A 17,106-nucleotide genomic window follows, 5' to 3' on the forward strand; every position below is an offset into this window, starting at 1 on the left:
CATTTCGCTATCGTGTATCGATGGAACAACCGTAGATCTGGTACACTCGCTCCTGCGTGTCCCCGATTTCGGATAAGCATGAAAGATTCGATCGATCGGGCGCAGTCAAGACCGTGCACAAATTGCATGACATTGTGTGCAACCGAAGGCGAATTTGAAAGTTTTATACGGTATGATAAAATGAGCTTACGCGCCGATATCTCTCGTCGTTCGCGTGGCTTAAAAAGGAACGAAAAAAAAAAAAATAGGTTCACAGCCGGACGAATGCGATCGCTTCTCGTTTAACGGCGTGATATCGATGATGCATAAAACATTTCATGCGGCCAGCGACCGGCGTGGAACTCACTTTTAAATTCTTTTTTCACTTTTATATATACCATTTTACTTTTATTTGACGTTATTCATGACGGTTTTAAATCTGGAATAATAATAATAATAATAATAATTGCAATTGTAAGATTAGTAACTTGACGGCAATATAAAATAAATAAAGAAAAAATCAGTATAAGAAATTAAGCAAAGATGGAACTGCATAGATAATTGTACGGATAAAAGAGCAATTAAAAATGTTACAATCGTGCACTGAAGACTAAATCGTTGAAACGGATGCTTCTCCAGGTCGGCTCGAGTTATTTCTTTTCCGAAGAGTACTTTGGCTTTTTGCAGTTTTTCTGCATATTAATCAAAGAGTGCGCTTCATGATCTCAATATCCCTCATCGTGTCGAATTAACTCGTTGATGCAAGGGACGGAGAGAGGGAAAGAAAGGGCGATCTAATATCACAGGCCTGCGAGGTTTTTCTTTTTAAGATGAAATAGTGATTTCCGACGTAATTTTGTGAGCTGAATTCGAATCTGGCCGCCGAATTTGCGTAGCACGTCACGTTTTTGAGTAATTGTAATTGAATTGCTCAAAAATCGCTATTTTGGCAAATTTCTAATTGTCATAAATTTATCTCATAAATTTATTTCGAGGAAACCAAATTTTTTGAAATATTTCTGCCAATGGCATCGTATAATACTTTCTTTCAAATCCACTTTCGATTACCGCCGCACGATTTTTCTTCGCTGAGATATATAAGTATGACGTTGTAAGAAAATTTACGTTAAAGAAAATTTATATAGACATCAATATGGTAGATCCATGATGTTAAAAGTTGAAAAGACTAACATATGTCAGATTCGGTTGTCCAAAAAAGTATTGTAAAGAAATATCTAATACAGTTGTTACATATTTTGATACATTTTTCTAAATTTTATGCCTTTTTATTGTGATTCTATTCGTCATATTGGATGCGCCATTTTTAATTTCAAAAGGTGACAGAAGGTTAAAAAATGTATATTTTTATCCTAATTTTGATTCGTAGTAAAATAAAGAGGTGGCACGGTTGATTTATAATGGCTTATTCGATGTCCTATGCATGACCAGACTTATGACTTGTATATCTGAGCGAAAAAACTCGTGCGGCGGTAATCGAAAGTGGATTCGAAAGATGAAGGTGAGTACTATATGATGCCATTGACAGAAATATTTCAAAAAATTTGGGTTACTCACAATAAATTCATGAAATTGGCCAAAATAGCGATTTTTCGGCTATTCAACTACAAATAACTCAAAAACCTGACGTGCTACGCAAATTCGGAAGCCAGATTCGAATTCAGCGCACAAAATTACGTCAAAAATCACTATTACATCTTAAAAAGAAATTTTGACCCCCTTTTTTGCAGGCCTGTGTAATTTATAGTTAAATAGTCCAAAAATGGCTATTTCGGTCAATTTCATGAATTTATTACGGATGAATCTAATTTTTTAAAATATTTCTGCTAATGATATTGTATAGTATTAGTCTTCACCTTTCAAATATATTTTCGATTGTCGCTGCACGATTGTTCTTCGCTGAGATATACAAGTATGAAGTTATAAGAAAATTTACATTAAAGAAACTTTATGTGTAAGAATCAGTATGGCAGAACCGTATCATATCCGCCATCTTAAAACTTTATCTGTCAGGTTCGATTATCGAAAAAGTCCTGTAGAAATATATCTAATACAGTTGTTACACATTTTAATGAATTTTTTTACATTTCATGTCTTTTATTGTAATTCTATCCGCCATATTGGATCCACCATTTAAAAAAATAATAAGTGGCGTCCAAAAATTTATGTTTTTATGTTTCCAAATTTATGTTTTTATGTTTCCAAATTTTGATTCGCGATAAGATAGAAAGGTAGCACGATTGATTTGGAATGGTTTATTAGATCCCTATGCATGACCAGTCTTATGACTTGTATATCTGAGCGAAAAAAACTCGTGCGGCGGTAAATCCAAAGTGGATTCGAAAGATGAAGGTGAGTACTATACGACGCCATTGAATAAAAATATTTCAAAAAATTTGGTTTACTCACAATAAATTCATGAAATTGGCCAAAATAGCGATTTTTCGGTTATTCAACTACAAATAACTCAAAAACCTGACGTCCTACGCAAATTCGGCGGCCAGATTCGGATTCAGCGCACAAAATTACGCCAAAAATCACTATTGCATCTTAAAAAACATTTTTGACTCCCTTTTTCGCAGGCCTATGTTATTTTTTTCTTATATAAAAAAAAATTCAAATAATTCGGTAGACAATAATTACTTGTAAACTAAAACAAGGATTTTTCATTATTAGTAATAATTATTTTTTTACATTAAAAAATCACAAATAATTCATTAAGTAGCAATTAATAAATTTCAAGAATATAAAAATTATATAAATATTGATTTTTTTTACTTGTCATAACAGAAATGAAATAAAATTTGGAAAATGCGTATACATTTTTCAATCTCATTGTGCTTAATATGTGACATTATTAGAAAATAATTCTTTAAAAAAAAGAATATATAATAATAATAATCCATAATTTCATATCAAATATCGCACCATTTATGTCAGTAGATACAGATGCTTGTAGACAGACGATCTTCTAAAAGCGCGTCTTGCGCTCAGTATACACATATTTATCTTTCCGATAAAATTTTTTGACCCAAAATAGCGATTTTTGGGCTATTCAACTACAAATAACTCAAAAACCTGACGTGCTACGCAAATTCGGCGGCCAGATTCGGAGCGCACAAAATTACATCAAAAATCACTATTGCATCTTAAAAAGAAATTTTGACCCCCTTTTTTGCAGGCCTGTATATTTTAACGCACGAGCGGCACGATCGACGGTCCCCGTGTGAATCCCTCGGCGATCGTGACGATCTTTGACGGACTGTCGCGTTGTCGGGCAACGATTTGCAAACCGGCGCGTAGGGAAGAACGAAGCTAAGCGTACTTCGCGAGGGAATCGCGGTGGCGAGAGGGGACGAAGAAGAGGTTCGTACATGAGGAACGGTGGGATATGGTCGCGCCGGGTGCGACGCTCGAGCGCGCGGGCTTATAAGAGGGCAATAGAGGGGGGGCGGTATTCGCGGCGGCGGCGGCGACGGCGGCGGCGGCAGCGACGGCGACGGCGACAGCGGTGGCGGTGACGGAAAGGGTTGGGAGCGGCGGGGAATAACGAGGGAGGAGGTGGGCAGAGGGAGGAAAGGGGAGCATTTGTTGGCGGCGGGTGTAGATATACGTTCGGCTACAACACGAGTGCGTAAGATACTACGGGAGAGAAGAGACGGAGAAAGAGAGCAGTTCGCGCGAAGGAGGGAGATGGCAAAGTAGCAGCGAGGATAGAGGGAGAGGGAGGGAGGGAGGGGGAAGAAGAAAGAAGAAGTAGAGAGGATAAGGCCTCCACCTCGGACATATATGCGGTGAGAATTCGCGCCTCCTGTCTCAGTGCTTGACAGGCCGGCAAGCTCTTAGGATCCATTGGGTTTCTACCAGTCCGTCACATCGCTGCCCCTCGCACACGATCACCCTCTTTCGTCACCTGATTTTTTTTCGGGATTTGGACTGGATATATTAGTGGTGATTGGTATTCCCGGATCCGAGGGTAATTAGCATGGGAGACTGGTATCCGCGACAATAGTATACCTGATGGTGCCGGCCGAGTCAGAGTACCGAAAGTGTAACATTGCGATCAGGAAAAGAGGCGAATAGTCGCGCGACACGAGTGAGGGACGTAGAATTTATTCTAACGTCAAAAATTGAGGTAATCAGATCAGATTTCGCATGATGACGATTCTAAAGCCGATGAACTGACATGAAACAGGATCTGTCACTGAACGATCACGCGGTGTTTTGGAAAATAATAAGCTGCTGCTGAAGATCATGAAGATACCCCAAGTCATATGATCTCCAGACTATCCAGGACACTTTACACAAAATATCGAGATATTCTAAAGTGCCTTGTGATTTCTCTCTCTCTCTCTCTCTTTCTCTCTCTCTTTCTCTCTCTTGCAGTGATTGGTGTGCGTGAGAACGGATTGGTGAACACCATAAAAAGTGGAGCAAATCGCTCGAAAAATATCTGAATATCTTTTTCACCATATTTTCTGCATAAGCCGAAAAGATTTGTTTCGTTGTCAAAAATTTCATAAAGTTCCGAGTTAATAACTTCACGACGTAAGAAGGAAGAAAGCGAAACTGGATTGCGATCGAGGCCGGTCGCCTTCTTGCGACGGAGCATCGTCTTCGTCAGGGCACGATAAGGGGACCAGGAAGTTTGTGCAAGAGAAGAACATATGGTTGCGCAAGTTCAGGAAGAAGTTACAGAAGACGTTACGACAAGGAAAAAGACTTTTTTTCGTGAAGATAGCCGGAGATACGCAGAAAGAAGTAGACATAAATAGAAGGGAAAATTTATAAGGATCGAAGATCAACGACTTTATTATCGAAAAGAAAACAAAATTACGAGAAAATCTAAGATCCGCAGAAAAGGTAAAACAAATTTGAGGAGAGCGAGCGATGATGCTATCGATCATCTGATCATTCCTGTCGTGACGAAGGCCGATCGTAGTTGATTCAACCAAGGGCGACCTTGAACAAAATGGTCACGAGGGCGCTGCTATTACTCTCGTTGGTCCTCCTCGGTGCCTTCGACGCCCCCGGCATCGAGAGAACCCATGTTCGGCACTTGGCGATGGCCGGTAACGCTTGCAACGCCTGCAGGATGCATGAGGAGATCCGCGCGCTCAGTTTGGAGGCTATCAAAGAACAGATCCTGAATAAACTCGGTTTGAAACAGGCGCCTAACATGACGGGTCGGGCGCTGCCAAGAATCCCACCGATCTCGAAACTGATGGACATGTACGGGATGCAGGCTGATCAGCCACCACTCGAGCCTGGTATCACGCACCACGAAGAGATTGACGAGTACACCGCCAAAACGGAAAGCGTCTTTGCCTTGGCGCAACCACGTAAGTCTTTTTGCTCATTTTACATTCTTCGATAAATACAAAATATTCGTTCGAGACAAATAAATGTATAATAATAGTATAAGAAAGTAAAATTCATATAATAGCATGTCATATTATTTTATAATTCTTCTTTCTATATTTATTTAAAGATATATAATTTGTCTGAATTCTCTGAGCATGTATTGTTATGTTTAATTATTATTTTAAATTTTTTAATCATTATTAATAATAATTTATTTATAAATATATTTATAAATAATTTATTTATATTTTTTCAACATTATTAATATATTTTATTCCTATGTAATTTTAAATATTTTTATTTGATTTTCTAAAACTTATTCTTATTTATATTTTTACGAGAAAAATATTAATACGAGTTTGATTAATTTTTTCTCAAGTTTATTCAAGATCTCTAACTAGATGTATCATTAATATGTTAATTTTACATGCAAAAATATTAATTTAATTACAATAATTTAATTTAATTAATTATTAATTAATTTAATTATTTAATTTATCAATTACAAAAATATTTGAGTTCTTATGGCATATATTATAAATCTAAAAATAAATAGAAAAAAATTCTAATTTTAAAATTTATCATCAGGAATATCATATTGTACATAGTAGTCAATTAATATGCACAAGATGTGACATATGTGATATAACGCATGTAAATTACAAATCTTTTGCAATTAATTATCAAATACAATGTAAGTCGAGTTGCAATCATTTTTTTGCAAGATTTGATATACATGTTGCAAAAACTCGTTGTATAACTTGGTAAAAGATAACATTATTCATGGCGCCAGGCTGCGGTAAGATCTTTATCGTCATTGCACAAAATAAGGTTTGTTCAAAGTTAATTACCACGAATGATAATATTTCATACACGACACCGATCATGTTTTCCTTGGCAAGTAAATTAACTTTAGCGTTTCTCGGCAATCCATCCGATGTATACAAGGTGTTCATTTTTATTTTGTTTATTTTTGTGACCAACTCATTTTTACAAAAAATGTCAAAAGAAGTTAATTTTATTTTCAAGAGGGATATATAAATGCGATAAATTTGACAGTGTCTTTTCATCTCCTTTGTCGGGATAATTTCTATTTTAAAAATCTTAAATGAGAGAATTATTTAGTGATTTTAAAGTTCTTTTGATTTTCAGTACACATCCTGTTTTATTTTTAAATTTGTTTTTTAAATTTTTCAAGAAATCATACTTGAAAATTTTAAATACAAAAAACTTATAATTAACAAATATAGCAATTTAGACTATAGTTTATTTACTTTACAGTTTCTTTTATTATAAGAAATGTATAAAATATTTTTTGTTATTCACTAAATAATAAAGATGAATCTTAAATTCTAAACGAACGTGTTCGAAAGTATTTGTGCGAATAATTACATTCCCGTACAATACTTTGATATAAATTGTTCAGAATTTTCAGTTAGGAGTTTTATAAATAACGAATTTTAACTATTCCTCTAGAAGCAACGCTAATTTTTCGCTTAATCTTTTTGTTTATGTTAAATCCTGTTCTCTTAATCTTTCGAATATAACAGTGTGTTATATTTGCATTATCATTTCAACAATAATTAAATTATCAATTTTTACAGAAATAGATTGATAAAAAAGAAGCTAACAAGCCTTTAAAATTTCAAACATAATTCATGTGGACTTTTTTCTGTGGAAATTAAAATTTGTTTATAAAACTCCAATGGAAAATATGATATGCATCAAAGAAATGTAAAGCAGATACCTTCTAAAATGTTTTAAAATTTAAAATTTGAGAATTGTTTTTATTATTTAGCAAACAACGGAACATTTTGGACATTTGCAATAAATGAAACTGTAAAGTAAATAAATTATATTCCAAACTGTATATTTCAAATTGTTTATAATTATTTTTAAAAGAATTTTTTTCAGATGTTTAAAGCTTTCAGATGTAATTTTTCGAAAAATGTCTACTTAAATTTAAAAGAAAACAAATACGATTATAAAGAGAGTCAAAAAAACTTCAAAATAATGTGCCTCTTAATCCCTATTCTCATTTAAGATTTTTAAAGAGATAATTCCCAACAAAGGAGATCAAGTGATACCGTTAAATTTATCGCACTTACGTCTTTCTTAAAAATAATAGTGATCTTTTTTGGCATTTTTGGCAAAAATTAGTGATTATTAAATAAATATGGTGGAAATTTTAAATGAACACCCTGTATATATTGTAGATGCATTGTATTGCATCGTATCATCGTTGCTAACGCGAGTATCATGTAACTTTATATATATATATATATATATATATATATATATATATATATTTGGCATTTTTGGCAAAAATTAGTGATTATTAAATAAATATGGTGGAAATTTTAAATGAACACCCTGTATATATTGTAGATGCATTGTATTGCATCGTATCATCATTGCTAACGCGAGTATCATGTAACTTTATATATATATATATATATATATATATATATATATATTTGTGAGCGTGTGTAATAATGAAGTAATAATTATGTAACTGGCTTTTACACATATGGATATACATATATGTATATTATTTTATTCAACAATTCGTACTTGCTACAAGAAAATCATCTTTAACAAAAAAAATTTAGTATAAATCTTTATGAAATATAAATGAATAAAAATCGATTAAAATAAAAAATTTAATTTTATAAAATTAAATATACAATCTTTGAAATCAAAGATGATTTTTAAAATATTTGTATTTTCTTTTTTACATTTATATTTTTTTATTTTTTATAATATCATTTAGTTTTATGATTTAATGTAATATAGAAGATAATTTAATTTCTTATATTTTGATCTCAAATAAAGATTTTTAAATATTTTATTTGAGCAATCGAAATGAATAGATAGCTTTCGCGGAATGAAAATATGTGACATTTTAAATAAACATGTAAAATTTATTGATTAATTGAAAACTTATTTGAGTAATTTTAAAGATTAGAGCTTAAAAACTAATTTTGTTTTAATTCTTCATTTTTTTGTCGAGTAGAGTTTCCGTAACCGAATAATTTGTTTTCTAAAATGTCAATTTACTCTTATTAATGTATTTTTTAAGTGCTTCACATTAATGCATTTAAATAATTAATGCTGATTAAAATTGAACTCTTTACTCGTTGATAGTGTAATTTTAGGCTTTCTTTGATTTTTGATGTATCTTCTAACAATTTAAAATTTGATCTCACTTTGTCGCTTTAAGAGTTTTCGCAAGGCGATAATAGGCCTTATCGAGGCTCTGACCTCTCTCTCTCTCCCCTAGTCCCTATATATGTAATACCTTACACTAGGTGTCTCAGAATTCGTGTATTTCGAATCTTGCGGCAATTTCTATCAGCTTTTGTAAATAATTTCTTGTGAATAATTTCTTGTAAGAATTAATTGCAGGAATTAATTAGGAAACTACCATTTGATCATAAATATAAATATAAATATAAATATTAAATATAAATATAAATATTTAAATATAAATATAAATATTTTAATTTTTAATTAAAACTCACAATTCTAATAAAAAAATTAGAAAGTTAACGAATAATTTACAAAAGAACATGTGTACAAGTACTAAAAAGAATTGAAAATGTTAAAATTCGTAGACCTCATTTGACGACTAGTAAAAGCTTCAGAACATTGCGTGTTTTCGAGGACACCCCGTATGCATTTCGTGTATAATATACACTTGTTAAGGAGTAGAAGGAGCTCCAAGCACTGTCCGTCGCCGCACGAGTCCCTCAGGCGAAAGTGCCTTCGAGCCACTTGCCACTAAGCACGTAATAGTGGTGGTAGGACCGCAACCCGCTATTAAGGCCTCTGTGTATATTCGCAAAAAAACAAAAAAAAAAAGAAAAAACAAAGAAAAGAAACAAAATAAGATCAACGACCTGCTTAGGAGTAAAGAAACCGATCGGTCTTTAGTTATTGGGTTCGATGCAAAATTTGAATTTTATTAGCGTAATTTTTGTAAGCCTTCCATGCGTATCTATCTTAACGACGGCAAGTTTGACAGAATTTACCGGCGCATTGAGTACCATATTGTGAACGATTATCGCGTATCGCGTGATTATGGATACTTTGGCATTCTGATATAAGCGTTGCCATTTATTATTATCGCTCCAATTATAGCTTTATTTTGCAGTACTGCAATCGAAATGCATGAGACAGCCCAAACTCGAGATTTTTGCAATGCATTGCACATTGCCGTCGCATCAGGTGGGTCACTAATTACGATTGCTCGAAGGCTGTTCTTTGTAATCATGATGAAACGTTACTACCTCAGTTTATGTATGAAGATAAATTACAGAGAGGTAAATAAGCTGGAAAATTTTTTATCAATTCAACGTAAGTATCATGTCATTAAAATTAAAATAACTGTAATTTAAAATGCTACATTAATACTTTTTTATTATATAATATTATTTATTAAAATAATTAGTGACACATCTCATACATTTGTAAGATAAAAATGTTCGCATTTTGCACATGAAGTTATTATGAAGAAAATAAGAAAGCTTATAAAGATGTGTTTGGGAAAATTTATTTTTAGATATATTATTATATAGAGTGAAAAAGAGAATTAAAAAAGAGAAAAGATTCAAAAAATGTTCAATTTAAATTATTTAAATAATAATTATGTAAATAATAATTTAAATAATCATTTAAATTATTTAAATTATTTAAATAATTTAAATTATTTATGTTATTTAAATTATTCAATATATTAATTTTGTAAAAAATGTAGCTGATATATAAATCATAGCCTCTTGTCTATAAATTACATTTGTTCATAAATAATTTAATTTATAAATTTATAATTAACACATTGCATTCTAAACTCCTCCTAAATCATCGCATCTTCATTAAAGTGTGTCAATCAATGTCATTTACTTCTTAAACTAATCTTGCCACAATAGAAAATAAGTTTGCATACATATATGTAGCATTATGCAGATAACGAACAAGATGATGCGTGAAAACGAGAGTTCGAAAGTTACGCCACTGTTTGGCATTATCGGTGAGATTAATAACCGGAATGATTTAAGAAGAAAAAAATAACGAATATATATTTAACTGGATGGTGCTTTTTACGGACAGTGCATGAGTACCGTGCGTAAAACTACATCCAATAACAATTAAATTTCGATACCGGTTCTGTCAAATTTAAACAGAAAATAACATCGAAAAAGTACTAAAAAAAGAATGACTGACGGGTATCATATTCGCGATGGGTTATCATCAATGACCTCTTGTTTCTTCTGTTGGAGCATCTCGATCCCGCTGCAGGGAACGATCTTTGGAAGTACGTTCGTGCGAATTTCCTTCCTTCATGAATCTTGCCGAGTCTTTTCTATACTCATCTTCATTACTTTGCTATTACATCAATCGTCGTCTTATTTTTAAATGACGAAATGTTCTACATTCTTTTTACACTTTGTCCTCTAAATTTTTTATAGTTATCTACAAAGTATATTAGAATTTTCTATATTTTTTATAATTTTATAATTTAATAATTATTTATATATTTATATATTAATTTAATAATTACTATATTTTATAATTTAATTATTATTTTATAATTTAATAATTAATTTTATAATTTTTTATAAACATGCTGATTAATTTTGTTAATTAATTATCCGACAATAAATTAAAAAAAGCTTGAGAATATTTCTTATTTTATATTTATTTTGTATTTATTTTTGAAATCTAAATAACTAGGAAAGTCGACTGCCACGCATAAATATTTTTGAGATTCATTACTGTATTCGCATCTAACTTTTGTACCTAATTTTATCATTGTACCTAATTTTATCTTCATATTTTGCACAAATCTCTTGTACACAGATACACATATGAATTGTTTTATTTATGTTACTTTAACCTTGAATTTTCATATCTTTATTTCTTGTTTTCAAGACATTTGCATATCATTTATTATTTATGCATGTCGCATTTGTACTTTCTCTCTCATCTATCGCTGTTTTATTCAATTTTCGTTGTAATCTTTTCCTTGTTTTATCTTTACTACTTTTTGACCGCTTCTTACAATTGTTTTATTAATTATTTACTCTATGTGCCTGATTTCTGGCATGACTTCTTTTTCTTGTTCTACTTTTGAAAACATTACCTTTTTCTATTATCATTCTTTTTCTGTCCTTTTTTTTAATCGATCTTCATCAATTCTTTTTCTACATCGATTTTCTATAATTTTCACGTATCATTCTTTCTATATCTTGATATCTTCTTCGAAATAATCGATGGTTTATTCGATATTTATTTCGACATCAAGAGATCAAATAATCTTGATCGTTTCTTGCTGCAAGTCAATCAGATTGTAAGTACACAGACGTACGTACACATATGTGAGCAGCCTATGATCATATCGATAAATCATTCGTTTATGTCAAATGCAAATCAACACTTTAAGGCAATTTGAAAAGTCCTAATAATTGAAGAAATGTTTTTCATTAATTGCAAAGAAAGAAAGGGGGAAGGAAAGAGAAAAAGGATAGTGCTTTTATAATATACTCCTTTGAAATCTAAATTGATATTTTAAGGAAAAGCTTAAATTTTCAAAAAAAGTTTGTTAAAAAAATCGTTAATCCAAGTTGTGTAATGTGCAAATTTCTCTAGAATCTATTGCAATTAACAATTAAATATTAAAATTTTATCAACGAACCACGGACTGAATAATTCGTCACGATAAAGACTGAGTTGTTTCTTTGTGGTCATCGTCGCGTAACCCCGATAACGTATACAAAATTATGCCCATAAGAAATATTACCACGCACGTTAATTCGATATTTTCTGCACATACGATTGATTAACTATCTTTTAAATATTTTTCTTGACGACGTATATTAAAATGATAGGTAGAATAATGGACTAATTAAATGTATAAAAAATTTCAATGACGAAATATATTGTTCTATACAGATAAAATTAATAGATTTCAATGTCATAATTAACAGACATTTTTTTCAGAATTTTTTTTAGAGAAGATTATTACATAACATTCAACTTTTATTATCGAAATTAAAATGATAATTTCTCTGTGCAAAGAAACGAAGAGTATTCTGGATCATGCTCAACACATTAGTGTTCCGTTCTTACAATTTAAAAGTAAAGACTTCAATCGATATTAGATAGTCCGGATATGTATTGATTATGTTAGATTAAACTGATTATGTTAGATTATAATAATTATTAATTTATTTAAAATAATTATTAATTTAAATAATTAATAAATAATTATTAATTTATTTTTAAAAAAATCAAAATTCTTTTTTAAAATATATTATTAAAAGAGAAGTTTCTTGTTTAATATTTTTATCATATAAAATAGGAAACGAGAATACATTAATAAGCTTTGTAAATTTGAAATAAAGACTAGCGTCCTCTTTAAAGTTAAATATGAATGTTAAGTATATTCTTTTTATGTTCTTCTTCTTCTGTCCTTCCTCTCCTTCCTTTCTCTTTCTTTCTTTCTAATACTAGATGTGATCGCCAATACTTGCGAATGCATACGTGCGTAAACGAACCGGCCTCCAATGAAGGTCATGGCTGGTGCAGCCTAGGTCAGGCCCATCTCCCATTATCGCGTTAAAGCTGTCCGTATATGACTGGCGGTTGTTAAGACCACATTATGTTGAGACAGAGTCTAGTCCATGACGTGTAGCGCCCGAAGCTACTTTCTAGGACAGCAATTTATTCTAGTCAGCTGGAGCGATGATTATTCAAAGCGGTCGGCGCAATTTGAAAAAGACAATAAGTAGCGAAGGATAATTATGAAAAAAATTAAAGATATAGAATAAAATTTAAATATTTGCATAGATGTCCAACAATATAATTATTGTCCAGTTGTTTAATTCGTATATTCCCTAAAATTGTATTATCGAGTTATATAAAGAAATTTTCATTTTATGTTTTACATAACTTGTTATACAATTTAATATATTTTTCTAATATTTATTATACATCATTTACGTACTGCCCGAAAATCGATTTGTTACAGAGAAAGAATGGAAATATAAATATAAAATATATAATAAAAATTAATAAAAATATAGAATAAATAAAAATAATTAATAAAAATATATAATAAATATAATAAATAGAATAAAAATTAATTTGCATAACATATGTCATATCTTTTAATTATGAAAATTTACACACACACACACACACACACACACACACACACACACACACACACACACACACACACACACACACACACACACACACACACACACACACACACACACACACACACATATAATTATAAAAAAAGATAATACATATCTATGTTTGCTGTGCGTGTATCTATATTTATGTATTCAGATTGTTGCAACAGTTCTCCACGTGGATTTAAGATGAAATTTGTGACTTTTTATTTTAATTATCAATAGCGATATACATAGTATGATATAAAATGCTTATATAAACTCGTCGGATTTATCATCATTATTGTTTCTACTTTTATTTTTATTTAAGTGTGTAACAACGCGCTTGCATTTCAATAATTAATCAAGGGCATGACCGTTGCCATAATTAAAAATTATTTAAAAACGCTTCAGACAACGTTCTTAAATTATTCGTCTGTACTTGTTTTACAATACATATCTGCAAAAGATTTCCACGAATTATATTAATATTAATATCAATATATATACTTTAAAAACAACTTTATATTTTTCTAAAACTTTTTTTGTATTAAAATAAACTACACATTTTCTGATAGAATAAATTTTTAAAAATTAAATCTCTTATAATACCTACCTATTAAATATACATATATTTTTTAAAATTTATTAACATATCTTAGAATAAAAATATATGATCTTATGATTCTGTGATATTTTATATATCTATCATAAAAGATTATAGAAAATCATATTGTATATGAAACCATTAAACCTTACTTAGAAAATGGGTTTTTTTAAATTAAATACATAGCTTTGTACATATTATTATACATACTGTACTAATATTTTTCTAAGAGATATACAAAAGCAAATGCAAATTTGCCTAAAACCTAACTTAACAGAGTTTTAGGATAGACAAAAAGCTTATGTATTTTTCATTTATCTTTCTGTTATTCCTCAATTATACTGTTCTTAAATGGATTCATCTCGACAAAATTAGCAAATCTGAAATAGATATATATCCGATAAATAAGGATATAAATAAGAATAATAAAGGTAATAGCGATTAGCATACTCGCAGACAGGCGTTAGTGGTTCCCATTCGCTTTGTATTTTACCTTCTTTCGCTTTGAAATATTGATTGAAATATTGATAAATATTGATTGAAATATAGATTACCTGACATTTCTCATAGAAGAAATCTTCGATAGAGTTAAGAATTGGTAATTTTGAGTTTATATCTCGATAACATAAAGTAAAACGTGTTGTCATAACAGTTAAAGTATAACAATTGAAATAAGACATATCTTTTCCTATCATATTTAATTTAAAAATAATTATACTAAAGTTTCAAAGATTGTTAAAACAATTTCACTCTTATTCTTATTATATATAATCTAGAGTAGAGACTGACTCTTTACTATTGTCTGACAGAAAATATAGTAATTATATATATAATAAGAATCTAATGAATTTACTGAAATTATCGATAAATTATTATCAATGACAAATGCTATGAACAATTTATAAGTAATCTTTGCAGGAAAAATAAATTTATCATGTTCCAAATTTCATGTAAACAAATATTAAAAGTACATATATATTATCGCACGCCAAGTATATTTAAAGGCTACTATTGGTTGCGTAACAATCCAACACATTTAAAACGCTATATTGGATTAAATTTGATTGTACATGAATCACTCGGACGTTATTTGAAATATTATCAAGATTTTATATTACGATTAGTGCAACATTATAAATTAAAACAAGTGGCAGAAGAAAGTATGACCTAAAATGTATGATTAAAATGTTTTTCATTTTTATAGAGAAAAATTGTGAGACATGCGAATGTATTTAATTTTTAATGAATCTTTACTTCCTTAAGTATATCGATATTGAATAAAGATTTAATAAATGGTGATCATAAAATTTGTAAACTCATATCATATAAAATTTAAACCGTTACCTTTAAACCGTAACCTTTAAATTCATCGTGATACATAATTTTTTATTCTCGTATCAATTGTAAAGATGAATCTTTATTATTAAAAATATTTTTATTTGAGTAAGAGTTTGTAAGAGAAGAGCGCATATGTTTGAGAATTAATGTAATTCGAGGAAAAACACGGAAAAATTATGATTACTTCAATAACAATTGGAATACTCGTGTATGATTTCCTTCGTGAGAACTTTTGTTATCCGACAGATTTACTTGGACACGAATAAAAAAGCAATCGGGGTACAAGTACAGGCGTTTTCTTCCACTTTCTCCGCCCCCTAGCGCACTTGGTAGGTCTCTCCTCCCTTTATAAGAAGGGGACGCGAGCGCATAAATACACGCGAGGCGCGTAAGCAGACCCTTTCGCGGGAAAAGAAGTAGCTGAAAACAGACCAAGAGCAAAAGAGAGAAAGGATATAAGGAGTGACAGAAAAAGAGAAAGAGAGGGAACCAGTACGCGTGACCTAAATGCGAATTTTATCGAGTTACGCTGTTATACTGTCGAAGTGCAGTTGCGCGCAATTGCGGGCGACCCGCGTCACGCGATGCAGATTATTCGGAGAGACGGCAGTTTTTACGTCCGGTCTCGCCTCGGAAGAGGTGATCCCTCGGAAGATCGTGTTTTACGGGGGTGCGTTACGAACGAGCGAGCGCGTTCGCTCCGCCACCGGAAACAAACTATAAGTACCTGTAGATAGGTACAGTAAATGCTCCTCCTCCCTCCCTCTTCTTTCTTCCACAGGGAATTGCTTAGAATTATCATCGATCGTGTTCAACGCGATTCTCAGTAATTACTTAACGCGAGTACGATAAATCTGCACTGAGAAAAATCGTTTGATTGTACCAGGAAGTGTACCAGGGACGTGTATGATTGAAAGCATTTTGGTTAAATCAAACAAAAATTTCTAGTTATCATGATAAGACTCGATTTTTTATAATTAGAACGTTTAATAGATTTTACTGTAAGGATTTGGTTAGTATTTTTTGGTTGAATCTATAAAATTTCTTGTTACATTAATTTCTTTGCTTACTCTCTTAACTTAATGTATTCAATATTTGCCATGAAATGTATATAAAGAATTAGTATTAACATTAAATCTAAAGTATATTTTTTTTCTCTTATGAGCAGTAGTGCCAGAAAGAGAACGCTAGCTCTCTGATTGTGTGTGTTTGAGCGGCATCCTCTTTTTGCGTCACTGTTTATTAGTTTAATTTCTAACAAATTGAACTTTAAAATAATTTATTCAATAATCTTGATTGAACTTATGTGATAATCTTGTTAGAATTCAGAATATTAAACAGACTTTTGAGATTAGATGGAAAAAAATTTAGACGACTTGGTGAGTTTAGTATTATTAACCAGAAAATTTGATAATTTTAACATGAAGAAATTAATCAGATTCATCTGGTAATTCCTACAAGAATTCTGGTTCGTCCATTTTCCAACAGACATACTGGTTGAATCTACCAGAATTCTAATTAATGTAACCAAATTTTTTTCTCAGTGTGGCGCTCGCGCGGGTTTCCATGCGAATAGGATGGAATCTTTTAACAGAGACATCACCGAGACGATTCGAT

At 31.0% G+C, this 17,106-nt stretch overlaps 1 protein-coding gene across 1 annotated transcript in view; it reads left to right on the plus strand.

The window, feature by feature from the left end:
* The first annotated feature begins 3,799 nt into the window (after nucleotides 1–3,799).
* LOC105252327 (growth/differentiation factor 8) overlaps nucleotides 3,800–17,106 on the plus strand; it is a 32,293-nt gene continuing 18,986 nt past the window's right edge. Inside the window, exon 1 of the mRNA XM_011259657.3 lies at nucleotides 3,800–5,339. Coding sequence (XP_011257959.1) covers nucleotides 4,970–5,339 — 370 coding nt within the window. The 5' untranslated portion in view covers nucleotides 3,800–4,969. The remainder of the gene's footprint in view (nucleotides 5,340–17,106) is intronic.

This window comes from Camponotus floridanus, unplaced genomic scaffold, assembly GCF_003227725.1.
Source record: "Camponotus floridanus strain SB8 unplaced genomic scaffold, Cflo_v7.5 scaffold51, whole genome shotgun sequence".
NCBI lineage: Eukaryota > Metazoa > Arthropoda > Insecta > Hymenoptera > Formicidae > Camponotus > Camponotus floridanus.